Source organism: Littorina saxatilis, linkage group LG4 (assembly GCF_037325665.1).
Source record: "Littorina saxatilis isolate snail1 linkage group LG4, US_GU_Lsax_2.0, whole genome shotgun sequence".
In the NCBI taxonomy this organism is placed as follows: Eukaryota; Metazoa; Mollusca; class Gastropoda; order Littorinimorpha; family Littorinidae; genus Littorina; species Littorina saxatilis.
The window spans coordinates 51,152,644-51,167,701 of record NC_090248.1 but is presented as its reverse complement, the minus strand read 5'-3'; the positions used below and the strand labels follow the sequence as shown (position 1 = coordinate 51,167,701).

The 15,058-nt window shown below is 41.2% G+C and overlaps 1 protein-coding gene across 1 annotated transcript in view; it reads left to right on the top strand.

Moving 5' to 3' along the window:
• The first annotated feature begins 645 nt into the window (after positions 1 to 645).
• Positions 646 to 15,058, top strand: part of LOC138965026 (uncharacterized) — a 37,080-nt gene continuing 22,667 nt past the window's right edge. The window contains exons 1-10 of the mRNA XM_070337146.1: positions 646 to 812; positions 2,376 to 3,040; positions 3,493 to 3,590; positions 5,068 to 5,205; positions 7,126 to 7,810; positions 8,595 to 8,753; positions 11,323 to 11,464; positions 11,881 to 12,105; positions 12,535 to 12,724; positions 13,624 to 13,752. Coding sequence (XP_070193247.1) covers positions 2,421 to 3,040; positions 3,493 to 3,590; positions 5,068 to 5,205; positions 7,126 to 7,810; positions 8,595 to 8,753; positions 11,323 to 11,464; positions 11,881 to 12,105; positions 12,535 to 12,724; positions 13,624 to 13,752 — 2,386 coding nt within the window. The 5' untranslated portion in view covers positions 646 to 812; positions 2,376 to 2,420. The remainder of the gene's footprint in view (positions 813 to 2,375; positions 3,041 to 3,492; positions 3,591 to 5,067; positions 5,206 to 7,125; positions 7,811 to 8,594; positions 8,754 to 11,322; positions 11,465 to 11,880; positions 12,106 to 12,534; positions 12,725 to 13,623; positions 13,753 to 15,058) is intronic.

Sequence of the window (15,058 nt, the reverse complement as noted above, 5' to 3'; positions counted from 1 at the left end):
TCGTACTATACTCAGTATGTGTGTATTAAATCTACATGACGGTAACGGAGATGACGGGCGCTTGTGTTTCACCTCACGACAGAGCCAGGAGTTACCGGACGGCCCTGCCAATATTTTGTGTTCGTACTTTATTCATATGTAAGCCTATTGATGTGCCGCAGTTAGCTCACGGTCGACCATAACAGATGCGAGAAAAGTTTATTAACTTTTACATTTTTTTTGCTGCAGGACACCCGAACAACGAAAAACTAAAATGGTCGCTTCTTATTGATATTGAGCGACGTTCATTGTACTTTACTTCAGTGTGATGTGATTACCGCAATGTATCGATCCTGATCCTGACACAAACATTGCAGACGACAGTTCTTCACGTGACCTTGTTTCGAGCACATGGTGCAATCCTAATCGGCTATTTTTAGCCAGGTTGACCGGGTAAGCTCCATTATGGAGAGGTGGGGGTGAAAGTATACTTGACGAGCTAATGGTATCCATTCAGCAAAGCAGACTTTGGAAAACGCGGCTCTTATATCACTACACTAATTTATTCATATGTTTAAATCTTCTTGTTTTGGTAAATGGAGAACACATTTTGTTTAGATTTTCTTTATCTGTTATCCTATTTTACCTTTGTGAAGAATAGGCCAATCTTGTGCAAAACTTATTTTCGGTGTTGAAGAGTTCCAAAACATTGCACCACTTGTTGGTTAGCTGATCAAGTGACTGATATGATTTAAAAGCAGGCAAGTAAATACAGTGAGCATCACAACAGCTTTCTTGGCAAAGGTGTGAAGACACATATTGGTGTCTGAAAGGTAAGAATGACTATCCGTTTTGCAGTGTTTTGGTAATCTTGAACTTTAGCGTGTTAAATTCATGGCTCAGAATTCAGAGGCATTTTAAGTCTCCAAATTTGTAGAACCCGCACTTGTAATCATAACAAGTCATTTTAGATCCTTTTGAAGTTACGGAGTGAACTCCGATGAACTGTACGAATGCATTTCGTTTACATGGGTGAACAAGGGAGACAACGCCATTTTCGGTGCATTTTCGTCGATTGAACAACCAAATTAATTAATTATGTTTAAGTTTGAAGCTCAATCCGTCAATTAATTTCACGACAAAAGTTCTTTGGCTTGCTTACATGGACTTGTATCAAAAATAAGTAAAGGATGTCACTGGATTCTGAGCTATGAATTTAACACGCTAAAGTTCAAGATTACCCATTTGGTCAAGTTTTGACTACATTTTTTAACATTGAGGGGGAATCGAGACAAGGGTGTCTGTGTCACTGTGTGTGTCTGTGCGTGTGTGTGTGTAGAGCGATTCAGACTAAACTACTGGACCGATCTTTTATGAAATTTGACATGAGAGTTCCTGGGAATGATATCCCCGGACGTTTTTTTCTTTTTTTTGATAAATACCTTTGATGACGTCATATCCGGCTTTTTGTAAAAGTTGAGGTGGCACTGTCACACCCTCATTTTTCAATCAAATTGATTGAAATTTTGGCAAAGCAATCTTCGACGAAGGCCGGACTTTGGTATTGCATTTCAGCTTATAAAAAAAAACGTAGGCAAGTACATCTTAATGCAAAGTGTGTGTAATAGTGAGGCTGATGGGGTCTATGTCGACCAAAAGAGTGGGATTCCCTGTAGGTACGAGTTCCTGTAGGAGGGGAATCCCACAGGGTGGAGTCCCTGTAGCGTTTCGCTGATCTCGCTGAAAGTCACTGACTTGGTGCTTATAGCGACATCAGTGGAATTTAATGTTTTTCAATCTTTTTTAAAATTTTTATTTAATAATATTTAGAAATTCGAGTATGGTTTGCAATTTTTATTGAAAACAAGTTTAAATTGATAACGTAATGAAAGAAAATGCAGCTTAAATAAATTACTGGTAATAACAACAAACTGCAAAGCGTTCCATTAGCATCTCACTTCTGTTTGACGCCATGGAGTTACTTAAAGCTTACGAGGGACAATTTGATGAAGCGAGGTTTCCTTAACCAAATCATTTCGAATTATACGACGTTCTTGCCGAAGCATGTTAGCTTGGCTGAATGCCGCATGGGAATTCAGGAATTCTAACAGATTTTCTTGTGTAACACTAAGGTAACTCAAATCGGTTTACGGCAGTCATGTGCTTGGTGCGAGATTTAGTGCTATCCGATTTATTTTCCTACAGGAACTCCACTCTGTGGGATTCCATGTATACAGGGAATCCCTTTACAGGAACTCCGCCTGCAGAGAATCCCACTCTCTTGGTCGACATAGACCCCATCAGCAATAGTGACAGTTTTTCTTTTAAAAGTGTGGTCAGATTTGTTGTTACTATTAGCTCGATCCTCCTCATAAAAAATGTTTTTGGTGTTGCAGGTTTCTTGCCAGGGTCAGCAATTAACAGACAACCATCAAACCAAGATGGTGCGGAAGAAAAGCAACTGCCACAATGTCAACAGTGGCAACACAATGAGAAAACGATGCTACTCACAGTACCTGAAGGGCACTTCTCAAACAACACATGTCATCAAATACCTGAAAAACTCCAGGTTTACAGGTGAGACAGATCAACAATACTTTGAATTGGATCCAGCAGACAGCTACATTGAAGATGGCGGACTACAAATTTGTTCTGGCCGACGCGATCGCTGGGGCTGGGCTCCTCTTATAGAAGTCTATTCCTTGAATAAGAAGAGGCGCTGGTTGTTGGAAGAAGTTGTCGCAGCTGCTGTGGAGGATAAGGAGCTCAAAGAAGAGTTGTTCAAAATCTCCCTTGTTCATAGAACAGTTCCTTGCCACGGGCAAGCAAGGGGTATCTTCACCGTGGCACGCTATTATGACAGCAAGATGGACACTAACCCTATGACACCCGCCTGCACTCTATCTTCCAGGCAAGATCTGCTAGAAAAAGGCAGTTTGGCAAAGGCAAGGGTTGACAAAAGATCGCAACGCAAGTCAAGGAGGAGACAGGGTCACAACCAGCATTTTCGTGGCGTTCAGAAAAAAAGGTCAAGGGCGTCACTGTTGCAAGAAAACGCTGAGTATGATCATATTTCATTGCTAAGTTTGTAGCTGGCTGTTATAGGTTCTACATTTTTACCACATGGTTAGGTTGGGTTATACTATTAGGCTTTAAGTTTAAGGAAGAAGGTCAGTTTCTGGTTCCCCTACTGACCCTATTTTTTCCTCCTGACGCAAACATTTTTCTTTTTTGAGCTATTTTTGAGTGCTAAGTGTAAGACCAAACCCGGGTCAAAGTCAGCCGGAGAGAAGCATCCATCAGTGATGCACCACACTGACCTTTCTTGCAAGTCAGGTATGTGTGCTGTTTGTGCACACTTTTTACACCTGTCGAGTTCTCTTTCACTGCGTTCCTCAGTCAGGTTCTTGTCCAATGAGTGTGACACTGACAGTTTTAGGAAACACGAGAGTTCAAACGAATATAGATATAATTTATGTTATAATTGATCAAATTTGATGTTTTTGCTGGCAGGGTTGTTGCTGAACGAGAGTATGATGTACCAGAGATACGATATGAAATTGGTGTGGCAGAGAAGTTAAACTCTGCAAGTTTCAAGCACTGCAGTGACAGTACGTATTTTGTTGAGCTTGTTCCTTTAATTTTGCTAAAGAATACTGTGGTACTTAATCAACTGTGTTACCACCCAGCTTCTTCCCAGCTGAACCCTTATCACCTTCTCACAGTCTGGCACCATTAGTCAAAATAAGAATACTGTACACGTACATCATGCACCCTAAACTTTTCTGCCATCCCAGCATCTTTCCATTGTCTTGTGCTAATGATCCTCTCTCTGTGCCAAACTCTGATACTGTGTAGCTGCTCTTACCTTAAATACATGTAGTTTTACTCAAGTGAATAAACCTCGGGCTAGAGAACTTTCCTCAGATGTGAAATTTTTCAAGGAAATTGACGTCCTTCCACAGAAAATAAGCATGGGCCCGAGAGAGAAAAAATTCTCAAAGAGAATAATTGAGGAGTAGTCTTTTTGTATCTGCTTCCACATCCATCCTTGTGTGTTTTAGCTGTCGAGAGAGGCTGCCAAATTGCCTGTAGAATTGCTAAAGTTTGTTTTCTGACTGGGATGAGCTTTGCCCCTTCTCCCCTGGACCTGAGTAGCCCCTAAACCCTGGCCAAGTTTCAGAGATCTTTTGCCCTGGCTGTTCCCCAGCATGAAACCTATAAAATAGATCTTTTTCTGCCGTTGTACTGATGCGGCTGAGAGTGTGAACCTATAGCTTCCAATCATCAACATCATCATAAACAACAAGATCATTCATATTAATTATTATTACGACGGGTGCAGTGGCATGGTGGTAAGACATTGGCCTCCTAATCGGGAGGTCGTGTGTTCGAATCCCGGTCGCTGTCGCCTGGTGGGTTAAGAGTGGAGATTTTTCCGATCTCCCAGGTCAACTTATGTGCAGACCTGCTAGTGACTTAACCCCCTTCGTGTGTACATGCAAGCACAAGACCAAGTGCGCACGGAAAAGATCCTGTAATCCATATCAGAGTTCGGTGGGTTATAGAAACACAAAAATACCCAGCATGCCTCCCCCGAAATCGGCGTATGGCTGCCTGAATGGCGGCGTAAAAATGGTCATACACGTAAAAATCCACTCGTGCTAAAAACATAAGTGAACGCGGGAGTCTAAGCCCATGAACGAAGAAGAAGAAGAATTATTATTGCAAATACCTTGAGACTGTCACTGGCCACAACATGAGTTGACACCATTACATGTCAAATATTGCCTAAATTGGATGTTGAAATGTCTGCAAATGATTTGGAGTAAATGTTTTCTTTTTACAGGCCTTTCTCATTCACAATATTTTCATTCATGGTGCAGAATAGCTGAAAGAAATAATAACTGGCAGAAATGCAAGTCTCTATCATGCCCCAAAAAGAATCACTAATGTAAAAAAAAAACAAAAAAAAATGGAACAACAGTATAATGAGAAATGCTTTAAAATTATGGTTATAGATAACATTTCTTGTTGTTGTAGTTGTCAATGTCATTGTTTTAACTTCTCATTCTTATATTTTATCAGCTCACAGAGATTGCTACATGCCCAATTACCGACGTACAAATTGCTTCAGAGGGCCTCATAGGGATAAAGTTGCCTGGTACTTTGCTGACGCATACTTCCATGGCTTGACAAGGAAAAGATGTTCCAACTATGTAGCAGGTATGTTGATTTTTATCGTAAAGTGCTGTTATACAGCATTAAACCAGGTGTCACGAACTGAAACCTCTGCTGAACAATCCCTCTCAATGCTGTCAATGCGCATGCGCCAATCTTGGACTTAAAACATGCGACCCTTTGACCGAATGAACTTAGGGTTAGGGTTAGCGTTAGGGTTAGGTTGTTCACGACATGATTAATCTCCCCATGTTAGCGCATGCGCATTGACGGCATTGCGAGGTATTGTTCAGGCAGAGTTTTCAGTTCGTGACACAGGCTCATGCATGCAGCTATGAGTGGGAAACTTAAACACCCTGCCCCCATCTGTCACCTATTCTATATTTTCCTTTTCTCTATCTGTGCTCTCAAAATTTTAATTCTGATCCATTGGAGTAGATGCATACATGTTTTGATAAAATAAGCTATGTATGTTGTGATTGCACAACATTTCATGCACTTATGATTAAGCCACTCATTTAAGTTGCAACACTGCGAACTCAGCCTGATACAGTTTAGGAGTTCAAGATATATAGAAAGTGATACATGTGTGTAAAATGAGAACACTTGAAACTTTGGACTATGACTGCAAGGTGGGTGTTTATCTTGAAATTCAGTGACGTTATTGTGCAAGGTTTGTGTTTGTGTATGCTTAATTCCATTAAGGTAGCGTGCACCATTAAAAGCGGATGGCTGAAGTAGTGATTACAATGTAACCCCCATTTTGAGACCTTTAAAAAAATCTGAGAAAATCAGCTTAAGGTCTCAAAAAGGAGGGAGTCTTAAAATGGGGGTACATTTACAAAGGCTATGAACCGCCGGTCCAAAAAAGAGGGTCTTTTTTATTATTATTATGGGGAGCTTATATAGCGCGAACCACAATTGTGCTCTCCGCGCTTTACATATTAATTTCTGCCGTTTGAAATGGAATTTTTTACAGACAAACAGACATTTTTTACACACAATATATAACGCATTCACATCGACCAGCAAACTTCAAGCCTATTAGGCGAACATTCACCTTTCACGGCCTATTATTCCAAGTCAAACGGGTATTTGGTGGACATTTTTATCTATGCCTATACAATTTTGCCAGGAAAGACCCTTTGTCAATCGTGGGATCTTTAACGTGCACACCCCAATGTAGTGTACACGAAGGGACCTCGGTTTTTCGTCTCATCCGAAAGACTAGCACTTGAACCCACCACCTAGGTTAGGAAAGGGGGGAGAAAATTGCGGCCTGACCCAGGGTCGAACACGCAACCTCTCGCTTCCGAGCGCAAGTGCGTTACCACTCGGCCACCCAGTCTTAAAAGGGAGTTTCCACTGTTGCATTATGCATTCTTCAGACCTGTTTACCCTTACAATTTTGGCGTAATTTATTACGATTTTCTGCAAAAAAATACGCCATTCCACTATCCGTGTCAAGACTACAATTTTCATAAATAATAAAAATGTAAAAAAAAAAAAATGGGGTGAAAAAGCACAGGACTGACCAGAGATCATGTCTGTCTGATGAGACGCTGGAGAGCCTTCTAGTGGTGAAGTCTCGCCCTCACTCATTCGGCAAGTACAGTAGAGAAGCGTTTGACACACTGAAAAAGGCCTACTACGAGCAAAAGAAAAAGAATCAGTGATGCATGTGCTTTTGGTGTGATCTTCTTTGAAATTATGATGACTACAAAAACTGACGGATGTGTTTTGTTTGTGAGTGATGGATATATATATATATATATGTGCATGATTGCGTTTCGCAGACACAGTTGTCATGTGCGTTGTAATTGGCGACGAATGCTGGATGATTACTATTTTTGTGCCAGGATTACTATTTTGGGGGGCTGAGCATTACTCCAAAACACTTATGGGGGTAAACAGGTCTGATTCTTAGGTCTCTTCATGATATTATTTGTGTACATTCTCCAACAGGATTAGGTGGTGATCATTACTGTGAAGAAGATGAGGATGTGGAGGCTCTGTGGGATGCTGAGGAGCTTTCCATTCATGCAGAGGAAGAGTTTTCCTTGCTGGACTTTGCCATGGCAACCAAGAACAAACGACATCAGACTTCCAAGGGAAAACACCGCAGGGCCACACAAAATTCAGACGCTTCACAGGTCAACCCTGCAAGTCACCAACAAGTGAAAAAATGCGGCAAAGGGTCAGCCATTTTTATTGAGCGAGAAAAGATGGCAGAGGACAGTGACGTTGACCTTGATTTGACACAGACTCTGGAGACAGATGAGGACATGGATGATCACAGTTTGCAGGAGGCAAGCATTGACTCTCAGAGGACACTTCGAATCAAGATCGACTACGAATCCGAGTTTTCCAGATTTGACAGAAGTTTCTGCTCATGCAGAATCCTTCAGAGTGAGTTCAACAGCTTCCAGCTCCGCAGTGTTTTTGGCTGTGCTGTGGAGTTTGGAAACTGCATTCCCTTCACAGCCAGGTTTGACATGCATGCAGCGTCAGTTCTGCTGAGCAGCGAGGGGATGAAGGAAGACGAGAAAACGAATCACGGTGACTGGTGGCTGCTGTGTCAAGTGGGGGAGAGACTGAGGGATCAGTTCAGATGCTCTCAGCACACACAGGAAGACATTGTCATCATGAAGTGAGTACATGTACATTCAAATAAATGAACGAGCAAACAGACAGTTTATTATTTTACAAGTTACACACAAACATGCAGCATAAACACAAATACGGTCACCGGTTTTGTCTCTAATATTTCTGAACCATTGAATGCTGAGTCTTGCGAACATCAGTTGCGAATGGTTTGGTGAGACAGCTTTTTTTACAGAAGTGGAATACTGCAGTCAAATACTCCTCAGAGGCTGAAGAACAAATCTAAAATCACTAAGTATTCCCCCAAAAATGAAGTACGACTGACGAAAAAACGCAGAAGAAAAACGAGCGCTAAGTTTAAACTGATAAGAGTGGTCAGATGCATGTGAACGTGTTGCTTTTTCACCCAGTCATCCATTAGCCTGTCATTCCTTTGTTGAAGATGGCTAACTTATTGACATGCTTCATCCTGCCATCTGTGCTTTCATCTTGACTTATTTGGTTTAAAATTTTTTTAAATCAGAACAGTAATTGACAGAAAAAAAAATCATTGTCAAAAGTCAAATGAAGCACAACTTGTAAACTACATGTACAGTACTTCAAAATGTGCTCCTGTGGACATGCAGGCAGATTTGACTTTTCATTCAGTGATACTGTATTTAAAAAACAAACAAACAACATAAAAGAACTGCATGCATTCAAGACTAACATTTGTCTACACTTGTTTTCCCACCCGCCATCCTTGCAGTCAAACTGTCATCACTTTCTCATCGCTTTATTTCTTCCTCATGCTGAATTTTGGATGATTTTTTGTTTGTTTGTTTTATCAGCTTAAAACTGTACAGCAGCCTTGATGACAGCAGTGCAGCCTCGGCCAACCTTGAACTTCAGAATCTTGTGAGCGATGATGATCATTCTGTTTTCCTGTCCATGTCCACCTTACTGCTACGTGTCTTTCACATGCTTGAGGGCCTGCTTTCACGTAACAAGTAAGAACTGAATTTGGAGTCTGACTACAGTGGAACCCCCTTTTTAAGACGTCCAAAAAATTTGAGAAAATCAGGCCTTAAAAAGGGAGGTGGTCGAAAATGGGGATACATCTACAGAGGTTATGAACAGTAAGTCTGAGAAAACAGGGTCTTCTTCTTCTTCTTCTTCTGCGTTCATGGGCTGAAACTCCCACGTACACTCGTGTTTTTTGCACGAGTGGAATTTTACGTGTATGACCGTTTTTTACCCCGCCATTTAGGCAGCCATACGCCGTTTTCGGAGGAAGCATGCTGGGTATTTTTGTGTTTCTATAACCCACCGAACTCTGACATGGATTACAGGATCTTTTTCGTGCGCACTTGGTCTTGTGCTTGCGTGTACACACGGGGATGTTCGGACACCGAGGAGAGTCTGCACACAAAGTTGACTCTGAGAAATAAATCTCTCGCCGAACGTGGGGACGAACTCACGCTGACAGCGGCCAACTGGATACAAATCCAGCGCGCTACCGATTGAGCTACATCGCCGCCCTAAAACAGGGTCTAAAAAGCGAGGGTCCGTCTTAAAGGTCCTTGTCTACATTTTTATACCGAAATCGCCATTTGACCATTAAAATGCAGAGTCTATTATCTACAAATATCAACAATACACCCCCTTTCGATCAGGAAAGACAAAGCCAGTGTAGCCGTTTGAAAATTCATTGTAGTATTCCAGCGTAGTACTCATAGTAGGATATCCTTATTTGGAAAATGCCAAGCGCAAAACTCCTCTCAAATCCCGTGCGTTTCGTGCGTTTAAAAAAAAGCGTGGACAGCGCTCCAGTGTCAAACTGTTGATGCACTTGTTTGGGCGTGGCTATTAGCAGAGTGACATGAATTTGATTGGTCAGTATTTTTAGGCAAAGCACATGTTCTCAGCAGACAGAAAACAAAATATTGGAAGCTTGAGTCACGCTACCCAAAAATAAAATCTTTTTTTACATACATTTTTTACATTTAGTCAAGTTATGACTAAATGTTTTAACATCGAGGGGGGAATCGAGATGAGGGTCGTGGTGTATGTGCGTGTGTGTGTCTGTCTGTGTGTGTGTGTAGAGCGATTCAGACTAAACTACTGGACCGATCTTTATGAAATTTGACATGAGAGTTCCTGGGTATGAAATCCCCGAACGTTTTTTTCATTTTTTTTGATAAATGTCTTTGATGACGTCATATCCGGCTTTTCGTGAAAGTTGAGGCGGCACTGTCACGCCCTCATTTTTCAACCAAATTGGTTGAAATTTTGGTCAAGTAATCTTCGACGAAGCCCGGACTTCGGTATTGCATTTCAGCTTGGTGGCTTAAAAATTAATTAATGACTTTGGTCATTAAAAATCTGAAAATTGTAAAAAAAAATAAAAATTTATCAAACGATCCAAATTTACGTTTATCTTATTCTCCATCATTTGCTGATTCCAAAAACATATAAATATGTTATATTCGGATTAAAAACAAGCTCTGAAAATTAAATATATAAAAATTATTATCAAAATTTGTTTTTCGAAATCAATTTAAAAACACTTTCATCTTATTCCTTGTCGGTTCCTGATTCCAAAAACATATAGATATGATATGTTTGGATTAAAAACACGCTCAGAAAGTTAAAACAAAGAGAGGTACAGAAAAGCGTGCTATCCTTCTCAGCGCAACGAATACCCCGCTCTTCTTGTCAATTCCACGGGCACTGCCTTTGCCACGGGCGGTGGAGTGACGATGCTACGAGTATACGGTTTTGCTGCGTTGCGTTGCGTTCAGTTTCATTCTGTGAGTTCGACAGCTACTTGACTAAATGTTGTATTTTCGCATTACGCGACTTGTTTTTCTATAACTTTTTTCCCCATGGTTCATTCATCATCTGACATAACTTTTTAGCGAAATCTAACCATAAGATTATTGAAAAAAAGCAAAAATGTAGACGACCACCTTTAAATCCGCGGATCCGTGTGTGTGCGTGTGTGTGTGCGTGCGTGTGTGGGTGTGTGTGACCATGTTTGAATTTATTCGGATTTAGTTCTCTTTCCTTGTTTGTATTATGATTGTGTAAGTGTAAAGTGCTCTGGGCTCGTCACCACGAGGTTTACGCGCTATATAAGTAATCGTTATTATTATTATTATCTTCAAAGGGGGGTTCCACTGTAGTTGGTACAGATGTGCATTTCTTCAACAGTCCCGTCTAAAAGTATATATATGGAGAGCGAGCGTGTGTGTGTGTGTGCTTCTGTCTGTTAACAACAGACAGTTTGGGGGGAGGGAGGGGGGGGGAGCTTGTGTGTGAAAAAACCTGCAGGGCCCATATAAGTGCCCCTCACAATTCTTATGATTTAGGGGGATTCAAAAGCCAAAACCTTGAGTTCCTATGTTGGCAGGTAGAATATTCTTTGAATCGTATGAAATAGAATGATTAAAACAGGGGGGGGGGGGGGGCGGTATGCTTGTAAAGTTACGGAAAACTTTGTGCTTTTTTTTCATCACCTCCCATAGAGTTTTCCACATGTGGTGCTTGTATGAATTTGAGCTTATTTTTTTTTAGCAGTAGTAAGCAGTCTCACACCACATCCACCCCTACTGCAACATCCCTGTCGTACGAGCCACCTACCAGGCAGGTGACAGTCTGCACTGTCTCGCAGGCCTACCAACACCTGAAGGCTGCTGGCAAGATTTCCTCCACACAGGTGAGAGAATAAGGAATTCTTCTGTTACGTTTCAAGACTTCTTCTTCATTTGATTTTACCTGTAATATTGATGTAACCAGGTGCAAGCAGTAGCAGTAGTCCCCCCTTTACATTGATTAAGGTCAAAAGAGCATACTGCTTTAACATCAGTGTGTTCGACCAGAAGAGATGAAAGTGCCTACATGTATTTTATTGAAAATTACCTTTGCCGTATGGTTTTAGTATAGGATGGTGAAGTATTGACTGTTGCTTTTTTTCATTGGTCTAAGTTTCTGTGCTTACCATTTTTAAACAAGAAAGTGACAACATTCTGTATGAAGCGACTGTGGCAGATTTCACCCTTTCACGTGTGTTGGTCCTAATCAATTCTCTGTTTAATATATTTTGTTCTGACTCATCAGCTTTATGCTTTACAGGTTAATGAAGATGAGGACCTAGACTCGACTTGCAACCTGACATGGTGTGATATTCAGTGCGCTGTCTGCTTCACCAGCTTTGACTTTGAGGACACTACACTGTCTGTGGGTAGCTTCTGCCCTTTTGTGGTCACTTCCACCTGTGGTCACTGCTTTTGTCGGCAGTGCTGGCAGCATCACTTTATCTGCATGATTTTGGACGGGCAGACAATTTTGAAATGCATGGTAAGTCAAAGGAATTAAGCTAAAAAGCAACAGCAACAAAACTTGTGCCTTTTTGTGTGCTTATGGTTAAGCATGTACATTTACAATCATTTATAGAGGAGGAAAGTCGCTTGTTCATTTCAATGCCTCTCAGGTGCCAGACAACTAATTCTGCATAACTCTCACTTACTCTATTCCGCATGTAGTATGCATGCAAAGCTCTTACTCCCCTTTGCTTCTCAGATTATGCTTAAAAGGCATGAACTGATTAACACAAGCACATGCATTAATGTCCATGCACGTGCATGCAGGCTAAAACGGATGCACTCTCCTATACGTACACAAACAGTAAAACTGAAAGGAGTAAAATCAAAACCACTCCATAAAAAAGGTATATTCTGCACAATAACATTGTTTAACATCTTTATATATATTTTTTTCATTCTACAGGAATACAAGTGTGGGACAACAATCAACCCCACCGCACTTATGTCCCTTGTTCCTCAGTGGGCGTACACCAGGTGGCGGCAGCATCTGCATAATGCTGTGGTGGAGAGTAGCGGAGAATGGACCTGGTGTCCCAACCCATGGTGTGATCTGCTGGCTACTTCACAGTCTTCCAGAAACAATGCAAAATTAGGTGAGACCATGAAAGTTGATCGAAAGTGAAGGAGGCTTTCTTTCACTATATTCATCCACGGTGAATTCGTGTGACAGACAATGGAGATTTCAAATTTAAACTATTAGTTATCACCCACCCTCGCTTTTATTTTATATTTTTATTGTACAAACATAGTTATTTATCCTGAATGTAGAGATGTTGCTACAAATTCAAAGGACAAATATGTCCTGAGCTGTTCAGCATCAATAGGACATTTCACAGCTTTCAAAATTTTTAATAGGTCATCATAATTCTGTGCAAAACACATTCCATGGAATGGCTCTGAAGTCATTTGCACACACACATGCTTTAACACACACACACACATATAGTGTATAACACAGAACATTTGTGCGTATATTGTTTTATTAATTTAGTTTCAAACAGGACAACAACAAAGACATTTAAGCCTCAATCTTAAATGTTATGTCGGGCGAACGACCTACTCCTGTATTCTGAATTGGTGTATTCCTATTCAGCATGCTATTGTGTCAGCATTTGGTCTAGTATAGGTGCGAACTATTTGGGTTATTCTCAGACAGCTTAGTCTGGAAGCAAAACACCCCGGATGTTCACACCAGCACCGAACTTGTTGCACAATTTTCTAGCTCCAGTTTTCGTCAATTTGTCTAGCTATACCAGTCACCTTGCTATGGCTCGACCAACAACAGTAGTCCTAGCAGTTTCAAATAAAAAACAAACTAAACAGCAACCAAAAACTTCAGTACACTTATACTGGTCTACACGTGTCTTTGGGCAGCTTTTCTTTCATTTTATGATTAGAAATGCTTCAAGGCTTTTGGTCTAAGGTTTTCATCCATGAGCGGTCGCACACACCAGCTCCTGTTAAATTCCATGACTTTTTTCTTGATACACAGAAAAGAGAGGAGGAGTGACGGTGACGTGCGCCTGTCAGAGACGGTGGTGCCTGGACTGCAGCAAGGATGCTCACTGGCCCGTCTCTTGTCAACAGTTTAACACCTACACCAAGATGCTGAAGCAGAGAGGTGAGCTTTCTTCTCCTTCTTCTTCTTGTTCTTCTGCGTTCATAGGCTGAAACTCCTACGTACACTAATGTTTTTGCTATGAGTGGGGTTTTACGTGTATGACCGTTTTTACCCCGCCATTCAGGCAGCCATGCATACGCTGCTTTCGGAGGAAGAGGGGTGAGCAATAGACAAACTCTGGAAATAACTCTGTTATGGGTAGACTCAACATTTTACTGTCCTTATAAAAACAAGGAAAATTGCCATGCACTGTCGGGCGGTTACAGACATAGAAGACAATTTAAGACTCGCTCTCTTTTTAGACCCCGTTTTCTCAGATTTTTTGTTCACAGCCTCTTAAAATTTACCCCCATTTTAAGACTTCATCCTTTTTAAGACCTGGTGTTTTTTTTTGTTTTTTTTAGATCTTAAAACGTGGGTACCACTGTGTTGAAAAGCAAGTCTGCTTGATGTAAACCATCATGGATTAAGCCAAAAGGTTGTTATCATTGTGTCATGTCGTCAGGATAGGTTACCTATGTTTTCTGATTTGCTTTCGGAATGAAACCATCACCTCCAAAAAAATCTGTCAAGCGTAGACTCTCTTGTGCGCGATATAAATTGCATAAAAATGAAAAAATAAATCCCTGCGCTTAGAACTGTACCCATGGAATACGTGCGATATAAGCCTCATATTGATTGATTGATTGATTGATTGTGAAGAGAGGCATGAAAATTGTCCGCTGAAAGGCAAATTTCCGCCGACATTTTTTTTTGTTCCGCCGAAAAAGCAAAAGTGTCTGCCGAAAAAATAAATGGGGGGGGGGCAAAAATGGTTCTAAAAACTGAATTTAATGGCAAACTTGGAGCTCAGATGACACCAAATTGCACAATTTGGGTTCTTTGGAGAAAAAATTTTTCCGGGGGGGCATGCCCACGGACCCCCTAGTAAGGCTAGCGCTTCGCACCGTCGACTTTGATATTATTTACAAATGTTCAGCCTTTTTTACTTTTTTCAATTCCCATGCCTGGAAGAGCAAAGATCGATGCTAGCTTTATTTTCTCAGCTCCGATCCACATCAGCAGTCTTCTTTTTTTTTTCATTCCAGAGTCCATTGTTGTTTTCAGTTTTGTTGTTGTTAACCGGCACGGTTGGCCTAGTGGTAAGGCGTCCGCCCCGTGATCGGGAGGTCGTGGGTTCGAACCCCGGCCGGGTCATACCTAAGACTTTAAAATTGGCAATCTAGTGGCTGCTCTGCCTGGCGTCTGGCATTATGGGGTTAGTGCTAGGACTGGTTGGTCCGGTGTCAGAATAATGTGACTGGGT